The following is a 17,342-nucleotide window of genomic DNA, read 5'->3' on the forward strand; positions in this document are numbered from 1 at the left end:
TACAAGGAGATGACTTGTAGGCTTGAAAGACTTCAGTTAGGCTTTGCAGAAGTGTTTAAGTTATGGTGCTCTGCCCTGAATACCACATTACATATCATTCCATCTATCCTTGTTACCATCAATTTAAAAAAATGAGCCCAAACCAGCAAGTGCAAAAATGGTATAAATGGTTCATTGTCCAAGGTTTTGATAAACAGACAATCAATGCGGCAGTAAATCACTTCAGTGGAAAGTGCTGCAAATGTGGAATACCTTTAGACTACCTCCTCAAGAGCCTGGAATCATACAATTGTCAATGTACGGATTTATGCTGCTATACCCTGAAACAAGAATTTTGGAAAACAGATTGGGAACAAATGATTTAATGTTGTGCTGAGAATGCCATTTTCATCCATGTGCTGGTTTAAAGAATGGAAGTCATGAAGCAGAAAGGACTCTAAAATTATATCAAGTGTATGGGTTTATTTTTGGTTCTCTCTCACCAAAAAAAATATTCCTAGATACAAATCCATTGAGCAATATTAACATAGGCCTCTCCTCTGTCTCCACTGGGTCAGGTTTGTTTTTTTCTCATTTGAAAAGGAGTCTGGTTTTGTGTATATATTGACTACTTAGAGAGACTATTATGCAGAAAAAGAAATTAATGTATTCTGATACAATGTTATGTTCAACAGCCAAAATTCAGCATCTGTCCACAGTATGATTTGGGGACAGAAAAGTGTCCTCCCTTTGCTCAAGGGATTGCTCTGGGAATAACTGGAAAACAACATTAACCTTTTCATAGTTTCTATAGTATTTCTGAGCCTATGAAAGCACAATGAGGCCTGGATATTTTGGTATCTGTGATAGTATCCAACTGGCACAGCTGCTGTTCCTTTAAGCCCTATTTCCATCAGTAGGTGCCTCCTTCCACACCCTGTACATGAGGCTGAAGAATGAACTTCTCTATTTATAGCCTCTTGTCAGGAAGAAGACTGACTCAGGAGCCAAAGGACAGCACAAAATTTGCATTTCTGGCTGATGTAGGAATTTATAGCGTAAGAAGATGTGGTAAGCCTTCTTTGTGCTGCCAGCAGAAAGTGCAACTATAATGGATCCAGTGGCTTAGAAAATAAATAAATGAAAATGTCTCAGTTAATTTCAAAGGAGTACAATGTGATTAACCTTCTGCAGCCTTTCAAGGTAACTAAAAGCAATGAAATCAAGTTAATCTAGTTTCCTAAAATACATGCATTTTCACCTTGCAATGCTGGCAGCTGCTGTACACAGCAGGTTTACCTGGCCCAAGAACTTCACTCCATTTAAGTTCCTTTTGAGCCAATAAACCTCCTATGTCCTTGTGACATTTCAAAGTAGTCATTCTTACCCACCATCAAATGAGCAGCTGGTGACACACACCTAGAGGTCATAAGTCTTTAGAACTGTGAGACTTTGGGAGAACACATGGCATATCATGACATACATAATACATTAAAATCTTTCTGAGATGGGCATACTTTACTTTTGTCAACAACCCAAGAGAAAAGACTTGGTGCTTAAATCCACAAATATTTTCCTCTACCACCTGCTATGTTACCCTTGCCTCTACAGCTTATAAAAATTAAAATATTTGGAGCCAGTCTTGCCCGCAGTAGCACATAACCTCTGACCTTTGACTGTTTCTTTATTATTCTTCCTCATACAGAATTAGTTGGAAATTTGTCATAGATTCCAACATTGCAAAACAGAATAGCATTTCCTCCAGAATAAATGTTATGAATCATATATCCATTCCCATGTCCTCCAGAGTAAACATGCCTTATAGTTACACCCTAAATCTTTTGTGATTTTCAGCAGGCACATCTACACAAGACATTACTGCGGAGGCGACTAATTAACTCTACAGTAAGACATCACTGTCTACATGTGCAGTGCTACTAGGATGGAGGAAACTAATTAACTTCGCCGTAGGACAGTACTGCCAGACATAAGTACTATCCTATGGTGAAACTATTTACTCTGCTGAAATGCACATGTACTGTAGATGCTGACAGGCTCGCTGGGGCAGGAGGGTACTTCAGTGTGGGGGCTGCCTGCTGGCTAGCTCTCCACTGGAGCACCCTTGTGCCCCAGCCAGCCTCTCTATAGCACGAGGGTAGGCAATGTTTTTTGGCCAGAGTGCCAAAAAAGCCACAATGACTACCTTGGAAGGTGCTGGAGTGCTGACATGCCAGAGCAGCTGTTTGCAGCCTCCCAGCTGCAGCTGGCCCACAGAGCCCAGTCTGCTTGCAGCAGGGCTCGCACCTCCCATCCGGCTGCTGGGAGCAGCCTGTGTTCTGTGGCTGGCAGCAGCTGCTTAGAGCCCAGGCTGGCGGTGGTGTGCTGAGCAAAATGGCCTTGCGTGCCATTCTTGGCACACATGCCAGAGGTTGCTGACCCCTGCTATAGCAGGTTGAGCCAGGTCAAGAAGCCCTGGGCTGGCAGGCTGAACCCCAGGGCCTCCTGCCAGCTGAGGCTGCTCCAACCTGGCTCAATGTACTGTGGTCCCCAGGTGCACATGCAAATGTGGTGCCCGGGAGTAATAAACGCAGGCACAAACTATGCCAGAGTTTATTCAGCCGCATTAACTGCATGTGTAGACATGCCCATTGAGACTTAAACTACTGAGTGCCTAAGTCATTTTTTACCATCTTACGCATTGCTTTTATCGTCTCCCCCTGCATTCGGCAACTCCGACCACTGCATAATTGGAAAGGGAATACTAAAAAATAATTCTTATATTTCCATCTTTTAATGTAATTTAAGAAATGGACACATGGAAGAAAGCACCCTGTGACCAGCAGTTTTTCCAGAGAACACATGTTGTCCACTGAAGACAGCTCAAAGGCTGCTGTTCTAATAAAGAATTGCTAATGAACTATAGGATGCATTTACAAGCATCAGTTCAGTTCTGTTTGGGTTCTTAAAATGCACATATCACCATGCTTCTCAGCATCTATCTGAATAGCAATGACTTACATTGGTGTATTTTTATTTTGAAAACTAATTAGGTAAACAAGTTACCTACATCCTCCGTGCCTACAGAAAATAAATCTCAATGATTACAATGCCACAAATACCCTGAAAGAATAATAACTGATGAACTGAAAGCAAATGTAAGCTATGCAAGTTGCACACAATTTGCCTCTGTTGCTTTTAGCAGAATTGCAGTTTAAGACAATAGCACTGTAAATCATTCTAATGGCTCTGCCTATTGTAAACTGTCCTCCTGGCAAGTGATGCCTGTAGTTACTATCAGAATCAATAAAAAGCCAGCTGAACTCTGCAGCAGCTGTTTTGAAATTAGGAAAGATTTTGATTAGATTCAGTTATTTGTTCTGGGATTTCCCCAACTGTGCCACCTAGCAAAGCATTCCATGCCCTTAATAGAGATATCAGAGATTTTACCTGGCTACCAGAGATACTGTCTTACATTATTTATACTACATCATGAAAGAAAGCCATCTAAACACACTCCAGTATCACATCTCTAAAAACACCTAGATATTCCAATAGATGGTGGAAAGCCCCCAAAACTGACACCTTTGTTTGTTAAGGAAATTTCTGGCTAACTGAATACCAAACTGGTTTAAGATCTACAGTATAAGGGTCCCTTAAAATGTTATTAGCTATGGAAACCATTGTTGATTCTTTTTTATACAAATTAGTGAGTAGTTCTTTTCTGTGTCCTACCCAACTCTCTGTCACATTAATATCTTGTGGCAGTGGTTTCCAGAGATTAATTAGGAACTGAGTAGAACAGCATTTCTTTGCATTGGTTTTGTATTTGATACTTTTAAATTTAATTGGGCATTTTCCAGTTGCTCATTTTTGCTTGAAACTAAACAGTCCCAGCCTTTCACCCTCTTCTCTAAGGAATCCCTGTCCCTGTCTGCACAGGGATTTTTCTATTGCTGCTGTATCAATGGCATGAATAAAAGTCAGCAGTGTTCAACACAAGAGACTGTTACTGAGCAATATGATGGCACTATAATCTGTTTGGTTTATTCCCTACCCTGCTCTTAGTGGGGCCTAATACTTTCTTTGCTATGACGGATGTCCCCATTCCTTCCTCTGAGAATTTCACATCCACATGATGTCCAAGGCAGACATTGCCCCAGGAGTAGCAACTGGGTTAAACTGGAGCTTGCTGGGAACTTTCTACCAAAACTGTTCTTCCCTGGAGAGTACCAATTTACCAAAACCAAAATATTTCCAGAAATACATCATCAGCTAGAGAGAGTGCCACACCCTAGGAGAACCAACAGTCTGGTGACCTCAGTCTTGGGGATCTGCTCTGCCTGGTTCAGAACAGGCACTTGGACCTGCAGCCCCTCCAGCCCAAGCTGGTCCCCAGGCACCAGGATCCTTTGGAAAAACTGTTTCCTACTCAGCTCTAACGGAGACATTCTGCAGGACTCCACGGAGTCCGCTCCCAGCTGCTCTCTGCACGTTTGCCTCCCCAGAGTCCTCTGCAGCCGCACCTGCTAACTCATACTTCAGCATCTTCCTCTTCCCCTTTCCTGGCTTAACAGGAGTGACCTGGACCCCAGCAGGAGGCTGTTTGACCATAGATGGGATAGTAAGAAAGCTGAACAAGGGGGAAAAGGAAGAGAGGAGTGTAAAACAGGAAGGCAATAGAAAGAGAGGTAACATGAAAGGGAAAGAACTGTAGAAGGAGAGAGAAGGGGAGAGGCTGCAAGACAGAGAAAATGTCTCTGATTGTAGGTGTGAAAGAAGAGAAGGGGGAAGAGCACTCTTCCTCAGACTGCATATTACCCTGATGATGCTCAGGGCATTTCCTGCAGAGCTCTGGTTAATCCAGCCCCCACAGATGTGTACAAGCGGTCTGCTGTCTGATTGATTTGAAGTGAGCCATTTAGTCTTTTGTGCAGTTGGATGTTCGGTTTTACTTCTGATCCCTGGTCTCTGCAGGAGGCTTGCAATCATTCCTTCATGCTCCTCACATTAAACAACTCATTCCTCTCCCCATTTACTCTGATTAGACAGAACCCAGAATGCAGCCTGTCTGATCCTAAGCTGCGCTAAGGTAGGTTAGCCATCACAAAAGCTCTCCACGTAACACAGACAGCTGCAGTAATGCCTGCAAGTAATATTCAGGAACATTTGCAGCCCCTAGAGTTTGACCCACTCCCACCCACAATATTTTCAGGTGTTGACTTTGCTTATCCATGTGGCAGAGCTGGAATGGATTTTTCTAATAGACAGAGCTGAATCCTTCTACAGCTTCTTCCTGTGCTATACTGCACCACTGTGATGGAGTCTAAAGGGTGAATACCTGTCTGCTGGATCTGGAACAAACATGGCAGTGCAGATAAGATAGACAAAGGAAAAAAGAGGGTATTAAAGGAAGCTAGAATACTTACAGTCTAGAAATGGTGGAAGCTTTTGGGCAGAAACGTACTGTTCCCTATACAGCTTTGTGGCACCTGCGTACCCAAGTGCTCAGCCATTACACTCACAAGATTATAGGCTCTTTCAGGCATGTTAGTAAAGTTGAACAAGAATTAACAGCTATTTCAGGAAGACAAACAAGCTCCATGCAAAAAGGTGCATGAGACTTTGGGATCATTTTCCAATGGGAGATTGTTGAACAAGAACAGCTGGAAGATACACCAGTGTCTGTGGTCTGCTGGTATTGTCTGGTAAGTATTTATCTTTCATTCAGGCACTGCAATGCAAGGAAATCTGTCATTCAGCCATGCTTATTCTTATTGATGACCTTGATTGATATAGGTCAGTTCTTCACTGAGATGCCAAAGGGCTGATGAGTGGGTGCAATTCTTTTTGACTCCTTAAAAATGTGATTTGAGTATTTATCATGGCTAATTCACTCCACTCTCCTCACATATGGAAATGAGCAGGTTTTTCCCAAGTCTCTCCCTGTGCCCAGATCTTCCCACTGAAGGGAATCCTCTGCTTGGAGGTGACTCTGAATACAAGCCAGGAGCTGTATGACCATCTGACTAGATCCCATCCAGGACTTGTGTTTGTGTGTGTATGCGAGGGGCTGGAAATGGTGCACATCACCTTCAGCCCCACACCTTGGACTCTTCCTACGGGCCTGGGGCCTTTCCTGCTCTCATACTGGAAACCCGTGCAGGGCATAGAGGAAGACAAAGCCACAAAGCATCTGACTAAACCTCTTCCGGGAGGAAAGGGCTTTGAACACAGGGTTCCCACACATGCCTATCAGGGAAATGTCAGGGCCACTGCTATTGAAATGATTTGGGTAAATGGCTTTAAAACATTATATTTTTAGGGCACAGATACACATAACACTTAGACCTGCTTAAATGTGGCTTAGACCTGAAATGGACAGACAGACAAGGCTGCTAAATTGGTTTAAAGCTGCCTAGAATTGTTCAAAAGTATACCCAGAGAATCGAGTCCAGCACCAAATATTTGTGACACAGACGTGGTCAGTTCTCCAGGCATCCCACACCACATCACTCCTCGTCCTTCCACTGCAACTGGCCACTTTAGTATACAGCCAGAAAACTGCTGCCCACCCCCATTTTTTTCCTTTTGTTGGTACTGTTTGCACTGCTTGAACAATATTTTTTCTAATGACCCATTTCCTACTGAACCTCATCATTCCTCCCCAGTCCCTGGAAACCCAAAAGCATGGGTTTTGAGTCCAAACACTGTCCCCACCCCACTAGGTCAGGCAAGCTCATTGCAGAGTTCAATGAAGCGCAGGCTATGGACATGTATTGAACTCATATTTAGGTGAGATGGAAAAGCAGAAGAGTGAAAATGTCCCCACCCACAAGTCAACCACCCCTGGCAAGCACTCCCCCAGCCCCACTCCCCCACTGTGAGGCGGGCTGGAAGTTCAATCCCACCCTTTGTTGTCTGACCCACAACAGTTCATACAAATTGTGAACTGGTTCTCCTCATCGGTGACATTGGGGAATGGCTTGTTATGTGTGTCCGCACTCTGTCCCATAACAATCATGACACTTCCCAAACAGTGACATTTTGGACGGTTCACTTGTTATACATGTCTGTACCCTTAGGCTTTCTAGAGGGAAGGAGCCATCAACTTTGCTGCCGCTGTTCCTGGTTGGTAACAGACAGTTTTCTGTAAGCCTGTGTCAGCTGGCCAGAAGCACATTTGTTTACATTGCAGCCCTGATTAGACACGGAAAATTACCCCTTGCTAACAGTGAGTGTCAGCAACTGGTACTCAGCAAGGTTTAATAGCAATGTAGCAAAGGCAATGTATGGTCAGTGCTATTTCAGAAATGGCTTCTGCAACTGTATAGAGTGCTGCTTTGGCCTTGGCTATAGTAGCAGTGCTCAGTACCAGATCAGCTGCTCCCGCAGCTGACACCCATCATTACCAAGGAGCAATTTTCCCAGACAAAGCTTGTTTGATGGCAGTTCCACAAAGACTCCTGCTGCTGCAGCAGCAGCAAAAGCACAGTGAACTGATTGCTGTATTCATAGGATTGCTGCTTTAACCATGTTGGACCCTCCTGCCTTGCCTACACTAAAAGGTTTCACAAAACAACTCCCAGTGGGTCAAACACGGGTTCAGCTGAAAGCACGGTAGAGGTGGGAGCCCTTATGTATAGAAATATCCCAGGTGCCTAGACCTGTTTTCACCATCATATTGTTAAAACTCCTTTTCAGAAGATTTAGCTAGCACACTGGAGAAAAGTACTATCTAGGTTCCACAGGAGCCTTCTCTACACTAGGTTTACCCTTGGTTGATTTATCATAGATCCATCTGTACTGATCCTGTCACCTGTGGGAATATGGCTGTAGCATTCCCTGACACAATCTCGGCCTTATACTATCAAGCAAATTACAGACATTATGACTTCTAAACCAGGAAGTATGATAGTGAGGATGCAATGGGAAATACAGAGTTTTCATGAGCACTAAAAAGGTGATGAGTGTAAATCTCTGTTTACTGGGCTAAGGGTATATGCCCAACCATCCAATCCAGGCATTTATGCCAAGTAGAATATAGGAAGATATATTTTTTTATTGATCACACATGAAATTTAACTAGAAATGGAGTTCAGGTGCGAGAGGAATCTGTCTCAGCTAGAAAAGACCTTTATAGTATTGCTTGCTCTGTGCCATTTGAGGTAAAGTGTAATTTCCCAGGAATACATCATTTTCCTTTCTACATGCACTTTGAGCAAACTCAGTCCTTAGCAATCATCATGGTTTAGTAATGGTATTGTCTTCAGATGTGGGGTAAAGCCCAGTAACTACATGGAAGATGAAGACTTTTTTTTTTTTAATTGGGTAAGTTTCAGAACAGTTTTATCGTTTGGGTTGAAACAACATATGCTTTTAAAATGGCAATTTCTGATAGAAGAATAACTACTGAGATCTTTGCTGCTGATGCAGATATTAACCAAGACTGCCCTCTATCTTCCTCTTTCTGGCAACATAGGTTGAATGAGCTTTGCTTTCTCTTGCAAAGCTGATACTGCCTCTATGCCGCCACAGTTCAGAAGTGATCACTGTATTGGAAAGCCCCATTTCAAACACATAGGACCATGCTTTAAAAATCCTCAACTCCCAATGACAGCAAACCAGATACACCAAGTAGCAAGCTCTTTTGAAAATCTGGGCAGTCAGGTCCATTTTTCAGATGACCTGAGCACCAACAGTTCTCGGTGACTGCACCTGCAGCTGTGTGTTCACATCTCTATAAATTAAGCCCCCGAGTTCTCAAGTTGGGCAACCAAAAATGGAGACACCAAAATTAGCGGAAACTATCAAATTCTTCATAAATGTTGAGGTCTGGATGGGTAGGACCTGAACTAAATGTTGAAGTCTGGATGGGTAGGAAGCTAGAAGAAGAAACAGGAATGGTATTCTGAACCAGTTAGCAGTCATTCTTTACTAAGTATTCACTTCTTGTTTCACAGTTCTAATTAATGAACATTTATCAGTTATTATAAAAAAGGGCTAGAGAGATAAATACCTCTCAGAACAAAAAATGGAAAATTGAACATTTAACTTAGCCCTATACTTGCACAGGACCACTATGACTAATGAGGAAATAAATGATTTTGTTATTGGAGTGATGCTAATACACTAAATTGTAGTGCTCTGTTAAAAGAAAAACTTTACAAAATTGGCTGTGAAGCTGTTAAAAAGAGAGATCATAGGGCAGCAATCAAAGATAATTTTTAATTAGATGTGTATTAAATGAGAAAAATATAAAATTGGGCATTGTTTGCTGACGCCTGCATGTTTTTCCTTTGATAAAAAGTACAGCATGAAAGAACTTACACTTACTTGCATTATGTCCCTATTACTCTTATACCTTTCCCTACACTTTAAAGAACAACTAGAGTTAGTAGTGACCAAAACATTTAAGTAGCCTAATTTTTAGAGAATAGGTATTTAGCAAATCATAACCCATTCAGGCTTCTGAAGTTAGGCAACCAGAAAGAGGCCTCCCAAAAATCAAAATATTTCCCTAGAAATATCTCTAGACACTCTTTTTTGTTGCATTGCAGACACACTGCAAAGAACTCCAGCTAGACTTTTATCAGGGAACAAACAGATCTGAACGATCTGATCATCAGGGATCCGGGTTTTCTATTTGCCATGGAAAAATGCAGACAAACCATGGGAAACCACGGGTTTTCCCTTGTAGTCTGGCAGAGTTCCAGCCTACAAGGAGCTGCTTGGGGCTGGGAGAAGTGGGAGAAGGGTGATCACAGGAAAGGGTGCCACGTGCATGTGCACACCACACATGCACATGGCAGCCAGGCAGTGTGGCGGAGAGCAACTCCTACAGCTTCCTGCAGGTAAGTCTATGGGGGGCATAGGCAATGCATCAGGGAAATGGAGGGGCATAGGCAATGTGTCAGGGGGGCATGTGCCCCTGCAGATCTCTGCACCCACAGTGGGCACCAAGCTGTAGCCTGGCCTGACTGGCACAGGCAAAAGCCACCTCTGCAGCCCAGCGGGCAGGACCCAGGGAAGGCAGAGTGGAGCAGTGAGACTCATTGACACCACTACCATTACAACTACTGTTGGGACCTCTTCACCAGCCATGCCATCAGCAGTTCAAGCAGCAACAGACTCATGCACTAGGCCATGGGTCTACCCTGTGCCATGGCCTGTCCACCGCCACTACCACTCCCCTCAGACTGCAGCTATACCCCATAAAAAAAAAATTAAATGCCTAAATATATAGGTATTTAGAATTTATTTTATTATAATGATTGAGACACTGGCAGGCTTTTAAATTGCTTTAAAATTGTAAATATGTCAATAAAACCTTGTGTTCAACTGATATCGATATATGCAGTGGCATTTCATTTTAATCGCAGAAAAATGCAGATTTGGGGGGGATTAATCAGAGAATTTTGCATTTTTAAACAGAGAAAACCAGGACCCCTGCTGATCATGCTTTCTTGCACCAGCTTAAAATGTTATCAGTAAATAGAAGTGCTTATGTTCACAGCAAATACTTCTGGACTGTGCTTTCTAGTGGGACTCAGCATAATGTACTAGAAACCATTTGTGTGCATATCTTCTATAATTTATGTTTGTGAGTAGAAAGACATTTTTTTCTTTCAGCCATGCTGAACCATGCAATAATATATGAGAAATACTGCTTCTCTCATCTCTCTCTCCCTCTCACAGTCTACACAATCTTAATATACTTTGTACTCACAGCACCGTTCCTGAGCTTTTCCTTATGATTTTAAACTGAAGGGAGGAATGATTTATGAACTCAATGTCATAGCTGGTGTCAGCAGCAGCAGCAGCAGATGACTGAATCTTGAGTGGAACTTCAAATCTTTCACTGTTAGGATCATATATCTGAACCAAAGTGGAAACAGGCACACATCAGTTAGTCAGCTGCTTGGCTTAAGGTATTTGGTCTAAATGGCTTCATTTTCTCAATATTCACCTTAAATCTGAGTCTGTCATTTGTCTGGAACTCCACATCCATGGCAACAGGAGAAATATCATTACCAAACAGTGACATAGTGTCAAGTTTTGTCAGCATTACTCTACAACACAGAAATATTTAATTGTCAAACAAAATTTTAAAAAGCCATTTGAGTACAAGAACAGTGTCATGCAGGGAAACATAATAAATTAGTCCACCCTGTTAACTCACCACAATTTCCATCTGCATTAGAGCTTCAAACACCCAGGATTTTGTCAGTGGGTGTAATCATATGTGGGCACAAGAGGACCTTTTCTTTCCCAAAAAATCAGCTAGACTAGACATCATCTGATGGTTACTCTTTGGGGAAGTCTGATATGTGCCACAAGAGAGGTCTGGGGAAAAAATATGTGCCTCTCCACGGTCAAAATACAGACCATGGGCTGGATCCAGCCTGCAGTTGCTCCTCTGAAGAATCGTATCCAGCCTGCAGCTGCCCTGGGTTTTGGTGCCTCTTGCTCTTCTCCCTTCCCCCTGACATAGCTGGCTGCAGCAGCAGGAGCCACCCCCCACCCTGGCTGACCCACCCTGTCCTGCCCCCAGCTCCCAGTGTACACTCCAAGACAGGGGATGTTGAGCTCCTGGCCAGGCTTCTGCCAGGCAAAGCTGTCTGGGCACAGCTCCAACCCTGCAGCCCTTTGCAGACCAGATAGCATGGCCCCTGGCAAGTCAAAGTTCAGGTATGGCTCTCCATGCTAGTGGGGGAGGGGCTACAGGGAGAAGAGGGCCAGAAGTCACGGGTGATCTGGGTTCTGCCTGGTAAGTGCATGGATGCCGCTAACGCGGTGCTGTGCTGTGCTCTCATGAGCCACTCCATATGGGCACAGCTGGCATGGCTTCTGCCAGATCCCAAGTCCCTGGCACGTGGCCAGGGCAGGCAGGAGCTGTACCAGCTGCACCCATGTGGCCTGAAGTGGTGCATGGGAACACAGAACAGCACTGGCCAGGCCCAGACATGTGCCAGAAACTCAGAGCAAGGAAGGGGATGCAGGGAGAAGGGGGAACAAAGATTAGGTTCCCCTAATCCTTATCCACTCACCTCTCTGCCCTTAGATCAGGGGTTGGCAATTATTTGGGGCAGAGGGCCACATAGGGAGCTTGGTGGGAGGGAAGGGGGATGCTGACCCAGCCCATGACAGCTCACCTAATCCTCTAAATGGTCTCCTGGCCCAAATTAATTGCTCATCCCTGCTCCACAGTTATTCATTCTAGAACCAGAATCCAAAGTAGGTCATCTGGGGGGCCTTCAGACCAAATCACAACAAAAAATAAGCCCTGGTCCTGACAGAGTTCTTGATCAGCAGATCTCAAAGTGCCTTGGAGAGTTGCCTAGTATAATCCTTACCACAGAGGTCATGTATCTTTCAGAAGGCCAGTGCCAGCCAGGTATAGGAGCCAGCTTGCTGAAGACCCCGCTACTTCCTTTGTGAATGCACTAAGAATCATTAAAGAATGAAGTAGGATTGGTTTACCTCCATCCTTTACTTGTCTTTTGTGGCTTCTCAGTTGCAAAGTAGCCATAAGGATCATTTGCTGGGAAATAGCACCATGGAGCATTAGGAACTTTTGTAGAACACCAAATGCAACTCTTTGCTTCACATTTTTCTTTTGAGGCACCGGGCTGTGGGTGGCAGTCAATGCGCTTCTGAACTGGAACATCACTGGGGCAAGCTGCATCTTCAGTGGAGTCATAGAAGCAAAACGGAACATTAAGGCTACTTGTCTCGCACCACCGGCACCCACGACTTAGGCAGGCCGCTTCAGTAGCCCCAGGTTCTGGGTGACAGTCTCTCCTGAGGTCTTCAGAGATAGTTGTTGAACAAATGTTTGAGCCAGATGACTGAAAGAGCACTAAATCAGGCAAGAAAATAGTAAATGAATAACAAAAACATGAGTTGAATGTGAAACACTGCAATGTTCGTCTTTTGCTGAGTTGGGGGCTAGCAGACATGACTTGTGTAACTGTGGTGACCTGGAAGGAGCTTACTCGTGGTTCAAAATTAGTTCAATTCTAGCTTTCAGAACATTTTCCTGTATTCTTCTTACTCAGAAGTGGATATTTCTTCCAGAGAGTTGTAACGATTCCCCATGGCTGTGGTTCTTATATATAGGCAGTTGTGTGTTACGGTGCTCAGCGTCAGTGGTGTTCAGTTGAAGAGTGAGTCATTTGAAATCGTCTGAAACCAAACTAGAAGCTAAAATATGGGTAAGGCAAAATCTGGTATCATTATGGAGGCATAAGAAGCAACTCCATACTCAAGGTTGTCTTAAAATTTTCTCTCAAACAAGAATGAAAATTTCTGCTTCACTCTAACAGTTGAATGTTATGCTTGTTTACTCTTATTATAACTGTGTATATTATAGTTCATTTATTCATCACTAAAAGTTAGATAACAATAGTGGAACAAAAACAAAAAACTAACAGCTAATCATCCTCAGGGTCTTACACTTATTAGGCACCGTAACAGGATGGCACCCTGGGGCTGCCGTGAAGCCCCTAGTGGCCACCTTGACCCTGCTCGGCTCTTTGCTCCCAGCTCTCGGCATCTTCCTTTAGGGAGCTTACACCAGTTACATTTTTGCGTGATCTGGTCCCTGAAAGCACTCTACAGCCATGACATAACACATGTTCACAGCTGCAGAGCACTTTTAAAATGGTTGATCATGTAAAAAATTTATCCTTGATAAATTAGCTATTAGCTGAAGGCGCGTCAGAGCACAGTGCCTTAGGGAACTTCTGTTCATGTTCCCTTGAGGGTTAATTTTTCATATGTGCCTTTGTGGGCCTGTCACAGAGAAGAGAGAGTCTTCTTCCTGTGCAGCAGAGGAGGGGGGGAAGGGGGAGCTAGGTGCTGGGGTACCTGGGAGGGTTGAAGTGGGGGGCTCCCTTCCCCCACTCCCCACCCAAGCCTCTGACAGCAGCAGCATGCAGCTGCTAGCTGGGTTTGCTGTGGCTGCAGCTGGGGGGTGGGAGGCAGGGCTGAGGAGATGGGTGGTTTGGCAGCCTCCTGGGAGGGTGCTGGAACACCTCTGCCTGCTGTCCAGGGACGGTACAGGCAGGCTCGAGCGCCCTCACCCAACAGGTAAACATCTGTTCAGTCGGGGGTGGGGGGTGGCTCTAAACTCATGGTGCTTTGTGTAAACCACCAGGAGTTGGAGTGCAGCCTCTAAAATCTGTAGGCACCCCTAACGTCTCTCTGCCACACCTGTGATGCTGCTGATGAAAAGGGACCGCTGCCCTTAGAAGCTGACAAGCTCTAGGTGCTCTTCCTCATCCCTGCCCCCCCCCATGGACTTGCCTGGCCTGCTTAGTTTGGAGTTCAGACCCCGACTCCCCCAAGTCCCTCTCTCTCTCTTTCTGCCTGGACTAACACTGGGCCCCTCAGACCCTAACCCTTGTCTGGGCTTCAGCCTGTTTGGCCTCAGCCCCTTTTTCCTGCAGCTAAGGCCGCTTAGCCCAGATGCACTGACTTGGACAAAGGGGCTCTTCAGGTTTCAGCCTCGCAGCGTAGCGTGCCTACCACGTACCTCGCCCGTGGCCCCTCCACCCCCACAACCACTCCCAGGTCTCCAGCCAGTCAGCAAACGTTAACAACCATACACCCGTACAACTGAAATATATGCAAACCGCTTTCACAAAGGTCACCCCTTTGTCCTTGAGTATCCTTACACAAACTATAACTCCCAGAGCTAGGCTCCCTCTCACTTGTGGGTAGCTCAGGTATCTGTGGGTACTGCTTCCCGCAGCGAGCTTCCCTTTGGGATCTCCTCTCCCAGCAGGGCCTGGCTGCCTGCTCTGGCTCAGGTCCTGAGTTTATACGCCTGGAAGCCCTGCCCCCTTTCCTTCATGTGGCTTTTTCCCAACCATACACAGGGGTTTCCTCCTAATTAAGGGCCAGCCTGCACACCTGCCACTGTGGCTCCACACATTCTTTTAAGGTGACAGGAGCTCTCCTCTCCTGCCACTGTGCCCAGGTAACGGTGTAGGTTCCCTGCTACAGGCACATAACTGCTTTCCTAATTATTGGCCTAATACAGCAATTCTTCTTGAATGTAAAGGATCCTACTAAAATCGATGGAATATACCATGTTAACATGGATTTGCAAGACAGAACCTCTATAGTGCTGGCAACTAGCTATTAGCATTGAATATTATAGGAAAAATCTACTACAGATAGTAGGGGCAATATTATATTTGCATTTTGCTTTTTCAGAGCAGCAAATTAACAGTTAATATAGAATACAGAATGCCAGAATAATGGATGAAACTGTTGCTTTACTTCAAAGTTTCAATTTTCCACAATTCTTCAGTTATTATCAAGTAAAGGATGTAAAGAGTATAGGAATGACAGATGAGCACTTGTCCACAAGGACAATCTCCTATGATTTTAAGGAAATCTCCTATGATTGCTTTACCACTAGCACTAGAAACAGGGAATGTATTTATATAGACCAATTGCTGAAGGTTTTGGCAGTGTATCATCATCTTGACCTGATCTGTAGAGTTAGATGACAGAGAGGTATGAACCTCGGCAGTTGATCCATATAAACACTCACACTGTTAGTGCTGGAGTGGGTTGAAACTAGTACAAACACAAGACAGCCTGAAAATTATAAGCAAGGGGTGGGGGAAGGGTGGTTAAAAAGTAAAATAACTCAATGCTTCACAAGCTGTCACATCAGCTGGAGACAGGCAATGACCTGGGCTTCTTTAGAAGCGACTGAGGTCATTAATTTTGTTTTCTGCCTCACTCCAGCAGGCAGTCATAGCACTGACCCAGAGGATAGAGGAGAAATGCAGTAGTTTATTTTATTCAACAGTGTCTTAGTTAAAAGGTTTCTTCTAAATCTTTAAAGCAGATGCCACCCTCAGTATAATCAGCTAAACAACCTTTTAGGACGCTGGTTTAACTTTATTTAGCCCTATAGATCGGAATAGGCATGCCTGAGTAGGGGTGTGGGAGTGTAAGCAGGTGTTCATCTTTTCTGCTCTGTTTGTGCCAGAGGAGCAGGGGAAATGCCAACACATGAAACTCTCACATTAAACACGCAAGACCTGCAAACCAGCTGCTCTCAGAAGAGAATGTGGATGTGATCTCTGTGGAAGAACCAGTCAGGTCTCTAACAAGAATGAAATCTCAGGGTCTATCCTCATCCTCCACCTTCTGTTTTGACCACCGCAGGACCCTGGATTTGCTGGAACTGTCAAAATGACAAGTCAGCCCAGAACTGACCGCTGGCCACAGACAAAAGTTAAAGCCCCCCAAGGCTATTGGCAGGGCAGGTAGTTAGTGACAAGGGATTTGCTGGTGTCTCGGGAGATAGGGGGAAAAAAAGGGGGTTGCATCTCCACCTAAGTCAATAAGGGAGATCATTTTCCCCACATTATTAGCAGTCCCCACAATCAATCTAAGCACAAAACCAGTGAGCTTTAAGGGAAGACTCAAGCTACCTTCTCCATAGCTAGAAAGGCATTTATTCCAAAACAGTGTTACGTATCAGAGAGAAATGAGTAGAAAGAAAGGGATAAGAGGGTTCCTTGAAGTTAAAAATGAACTCTGAAGACTCCCTCCAAAGTGTCTGTCAGCAACAATCAAACAAATCATTTTCTCTTCCTCCTGTCCTCCACCTCAGTCACTCCACTGCCTCAGGAGGTCAGCAATGTTCATGATTATCTGTTAACAAGCATCTCTAAAGACTCTCTGACCTTTCACAAATCCTTGGACAATATTCTCAGTGCACATTTACTTTATTTCTTGTCTATTTTTTTCGGAACTAAGTCATCATATCTTCATAAATAGAGCTTCACTGCTGGGTATTTCATCTGCAGCTACATACTGGTGCTAATAGGACTACTAGCTATCTTCTGATAATCCATTCTTCCCTCCTTGTGCCTCCCAATGCCTGTTTCCTCCCATAATGCCTTCTCTTTTTCACCTCAAGCTTCCCCAATCCATATCTATGCTTCTGCCTCCTCCTGACCTTTTTCAGTAGCCTAAAAGGTACCTGCTTTAAAGGTACAACAGGGTTTGGGGATAGGAGACTCCCCTGGAGAAAAAAAATGAAACGTCCAAAGCAGCTGCATTAGATTTGACAATTCAGATGTCTGGGCAAATAAGAGCAAAGGAGTCAGGGTAAGGCCCAGATACACGGGATATTGGTGAGGTAGACTATCGTTCTCAGTGACCTATAGCCATCTTCCTCACAGAGAAGCCTCACATCCATTTACTTTTGGCCAAATCCAAATACCACATTCACTCGAATCCTAGATGTGGTTTTACCCCCATACTACATGAGGGGAAAAAGGCCCTCATCTTGGATTTCAGGACAAGGCAGGGGAGGGGCGGGCGGGCGG

General features: G+C 44.4%; 1 protein-coding gene across 1 annotated transcript in view; it reads right to left on the reverse strand.

The window, feature by feature from the left end:
- Nucleotides 1-17,342, reverse strand: part of LOC109292069 (maltase-glucoamylase, intestinal-like) — a 156,425-nt gene that overhangs the window by 137,371 nt on the left and 1,712 nt on the right. Inside the window, exons 2-4 of the mRNA XM_019509322.1 lie at nucleotides 12,460-12,838; nucleotides 10,946-11,048; nucleotides 10,706-10,854 (exon numbers count right to left, since the gene is read on the reverse strand). Of these exons, the coding sequence (XP_019364867.1) occupies nucleotides 10,706-10,854; nucleotides 10,946-11,048; nucleotides 12,460-12,838 (631 nt within the window). The remainder of the gene's footprint in view (nucleotides 1-10,705; nucleotides 10,855-10,945; nucleotides 11,049-12,459; nucleotides 12,839-17,342) is intronic.

The sequence above is a fragment of the Gavialis gangeticus genome, unplaced genomic scaffold, assembly GCF_001723915.1.
Source record: "Gavialis gangeticus isolate Ggan-Ray unplaced genomic scaffold, GavGan_comp1, whole genome shotgun sequence".
NCBI classification, from domain to species: domain Eukaryota; kingdom Metazoa; phylum Chordata; order Crocodylia; family Gavialidae; genus Gavialis; species Gavialis gangeticus.